The sequence below is a fragment of the Rhinolophus hipposideros genome, assembly GCF_964194185.1.
Source record: "Rhinolophus hipposideros genome assembly, chromosome: 24".
NCBI lineage: Eukaryota > Metazoa > Chordata > Mammalia > Chiroptera > Rhinolophidae > Rhinolophus > Rhinolophus hipposideros.
In genome coordinates this window covers 19,089,146-19,092,672 of record NC_138070.1, presented here as the reverse complement: position 1 = coordinate 19,092,672, position 3,527 = coordinate 19,089,146, and the positions used below count along the sequence as shown (strand labels likewise).

Sequence of the window (3,527 nt, the reverse complement as noted above, 5' to 3'; positions counted from 1 at the left end):
CATCAAGGGGCCTGGCTGGCAGATTCTTCTCTCTATTCCGGGCACAGCGCCCTGCAGATGGCATGGACCCCCTTGCTCCCTGTTCACTGCAGGAAGGCTGAGGCTGTCGTTTGCATCATCCTTGGGCGTGGGGGTGACCTCGAAGAACGAATTCGAAGAAAACAGGAGGAGGAGCAGGCATGCCACCGTACCCAGCACCCATTGGCCGTCCGTGGAAACTTTGGTTTTTGGGGTCATGTTCCCAGAAGGCCTGCCCTTCCCCCTCCCCCTCCCCACCCACTTCACGAGGTGTTGGCCAATCGCTCCGGCAGGCAATAAAGTGGCTGTCAGCCCGCAGGGCACCCAGCCTGGAGGTGTCATCCCCAGTGGGCAAGGGCTGGAGCTTGGACACCCAGCATGCGGGCACAGCTCCCTCGGAGGGTACTGCTCAGTAAGTATTTCCTTCCTCCCCACTAGCACCCACATGCTATGCCGACAGGTGCCAGTGGCGAACAGGGGTACCTTCTGTCCTCTGGGAGCTGGGAAGGTTGGACACTGGGCAGAAGGATGCTGAGATGGAAAGAGAGCCAGGGGGTCAGGCAAAGAGAGGGGCTCACTGAGAACACAGCATCTTTACTGGGTAGAGGAGGGGTATCCCTGGAGGGCTTCCAGGGGTAGGTGATGTAGAGGCAACTCTGGGAGCCAGGGAGTAAGGGAAGGGGACAGATTAGGGGAGAAGCTGGGGAAGCAGGATGGAGGTGGGAGTTGTGCTGCTCAGAGGAGGAAGCTGCAGAAACTAAGCAGAAAAATGGTGTAATGTCTGGAGGGGCCTCCTTCTTGCCTCAATTCTCAAGGTCTGGGGTGAATAGACACAGTTAGCCAGGCCTGGGGGCCCTAGAGACCACACAATCACACAGCACACATAGCCACACCCACAGGGTGACACACACACAAAGCCACGTGACATCATTCAGAGCCCTCGATCTCACCAACTTGGGAACCCCCACATGCCGCTTGGAGTCCCCATGGTGGATGGGGCACAACTGCTTCCTTAAGCCTCACACAGACCTGGACACACAGCAAGCAGACACCCTGGTCCCACATCCACACTCACACGGGCAGCAGATACCTGGGGAGGTGGCGAGGGGTGCCCTGTTGTTGCTGTTCCTGGGCACCCAGCCCCTCTGCCCTCCCCAGCAGCGTCTTCCCCAAGGGCCTGAACGGTTCTTAGGAAGGGAACATGGTGTCACTGCCTTCCGGGCCATTGCACCACAGGCCCCTTCCGACCACGTGGCTGCTGGTGAGGGGTGGGGGCGGAGGGGGGGAGGCAGGCGAGCGGTAACTGTGCCCAGCCCCTGGAACATTCTGACAGGCTCACAGCATCCCTGGGCCTGACAGAAGTGGCGAGAGGAGGGAGGCTCAAGTTCGGGGGACAGGCTGGCCTTGCATGACCTGGGCAACTCTTTTTCAGTGCCTTGGTTTTCCTGTCAGTAAAATGGGGGCATGGACTGAATGCTCTTGCACCTCCTTCCCAGACAGAACATTTGGGTGGTTTCTCAGACAGTTCAGGGCATCAGGCTGCCCACCCTGAAGCTCTCTCAAGCCCACATGCGTGGAGCGCCAGGGACTGTCACAGGAAGCCCAGGGTTCTGTGGCAGTAGCTATCCTTTAGCCCAGAGTTCTTCCAGACAGCAGCCCGACCTGGGCCATTCCATGTCAGCTCATGAGGTGGGCAGGATAGGCAGGCCCAGGAGCCCCAGCCAGGCCCCACAACCTCCCCTCAAAGGCCTACCTGGTAAATCACAGCCATTGTGTCAGGTGCTGGGCAGTAACTCCCTGGACAGATGGCTGTGGCCCCAGCAGGTGCACCTGGCATACGCAGCGCCCAGTCCCACCCTCCTCAGCACAAAGCCTGGGATGATGGGAGGCACCCCTCCAAGGCCCTCTCGAGCGACCTATCCTCTGAAAACCTCCCACTGTGGTTTCCTTCCCATGTCAGGTGACACCCCCTTTCTCTGCCCCAGGTCTGGTCCTCAGACTCCTGTTCCTGAAACCAGTGGTCACGGGCAGCTGCTCAGGTGATGAGCAAGAGCTCCTCAGGCAGCTCCAGCGTCAGGCGGACTTCATGCAGGACACTAGCAGGCTGCTGGACCCCTATGTGAGTACCCGGCCCCTGGGTCTCAGAGAACTTGGGGGTTAGGGCAGGAGAAAACTCCAGAGAGGATCAACCCACACCTGCCTAACTGCCACTCAACATGGGGGTCGGGGCGGGGAAACTGAGTCCCCCTGTCATTCCAGGCCCACATCGAGTATCCCAGGCCCAACCCTGACACAATACAGCTTCCCAAGCTCAGTGGGCCTGGAGGGTGAACCCAAACCCCATTGCCTCATTCCTCTGTCCAGCATGCTTATTGCGCACCTAACATGTGCCGTGTTCTGGGCCCCAGAGATGCCGCAGTGAACAAAAGTGAGTCCTGTTCTCCTGAAGTTCACGGTCACCTTCCCACTGACACTCCCCACACTACACTCTCCGCCTGTGCGGTCACCTCCACCAGTCCCCCTGCATCCCTCTGACCCTGCCTGCAGTGACGGTGTATGAGGGGAGGATCCTTTCCCCTCCTGGGCCTCAGTTTCTGGATCTGTACAATGGGAGGATTGAATAGGGGTGGATGAGGTCGAGCGTTTTAAAGCTGCACAGAGCAAACGTGGCTGTGTGTGTGGTGGGGGCTCCAGCACTCACTGCTTGATTCCCCTTCCCACCCCTCCCCCCACCCCAGATGCGCACCCAAGGCCTGGACGTGTCTGGACTGAGAGAGCACTGCCGAGAGCACCCCGGGGTCTTTCCCAGAGAGAAGGCCCTGCATGGGCTCAGCAGGAGGGGCTTCCTGCGGACCCTCAACGCCAAGCTGGGCCACGTCCTACACAGACTGACCATTTTACAGCAGGACCTCCCTCAAGTCCAGGACTTTGGGACAGTGAAGAGGTATATCTATGGGATCAGGAACAACATCTACTGCCTGGCCCAGCTGCTTCCAGGCTCCTCAGAGACAGCTGAACCCACTCAGGCAGGCACAGAGGACTCGCCGCCACCCCCCCCTGCGTCATACACCTTTCAATGCAAGTTACAGGGCTGCCAGTTCTTGCGTGGCTTCCACCGCTTCATGCACTCAGTAGGGCAGCTCTTCCACAAGTGGAGGGAGAGTCCCAGCCGGAGCCGGAGACACAGCCCCCACCGGGCCCTGCGGAAGGGGGCTCGCAGGATACAACCCTCCATGAGGGCCAAGAGACTCATGCCCGGGGGGGCAGCTGCCCCAGGAGCCTTAGGGGGCGCCCCAGTGGTGCTTAGGGTGGCGTCGCCTGCCCTGTGCCTTTAAGTCTGCTCCCTTGACTTCCCCACCTCTCAGAAGTGCACTTTAAGGGGTGAGGGCCGGGCTGGCTCTTCTACCTTCTAGGCTGGGGGGATTGGATCAGGCCATTGCTCCCCCCAGTCCTGAGTTCCCCAGACTTAGTGGGGTGGCTGGGTCAGGCCACGCGGGGCCAACTTTCCA

At 60.0% G+C, this 3,527-nt stretch overlaps 1 protein-coding gene across 1 annotated transcript; it reads left to right on the top strand.

The window, feature by feature from the left end:
- Window positions 1-396: 396 nt before the first annotated feature.
- Window positions 397-3,303, top strand: OSM (oncostatin M; the record flags this gene model as incomplete). The annotated part of the gene is given in 4 exon segments (XM_081037791.1): window positions 397-430; window positions 2,004-2,137; window positions 2,757-3,272; window positions 3,274-3,303. Coding segments are annotated over 4 exon segments (714 nt in total).
- Between the last annotated feature and the right edge of the window lie 224 nt (window positions 3,304-3,527).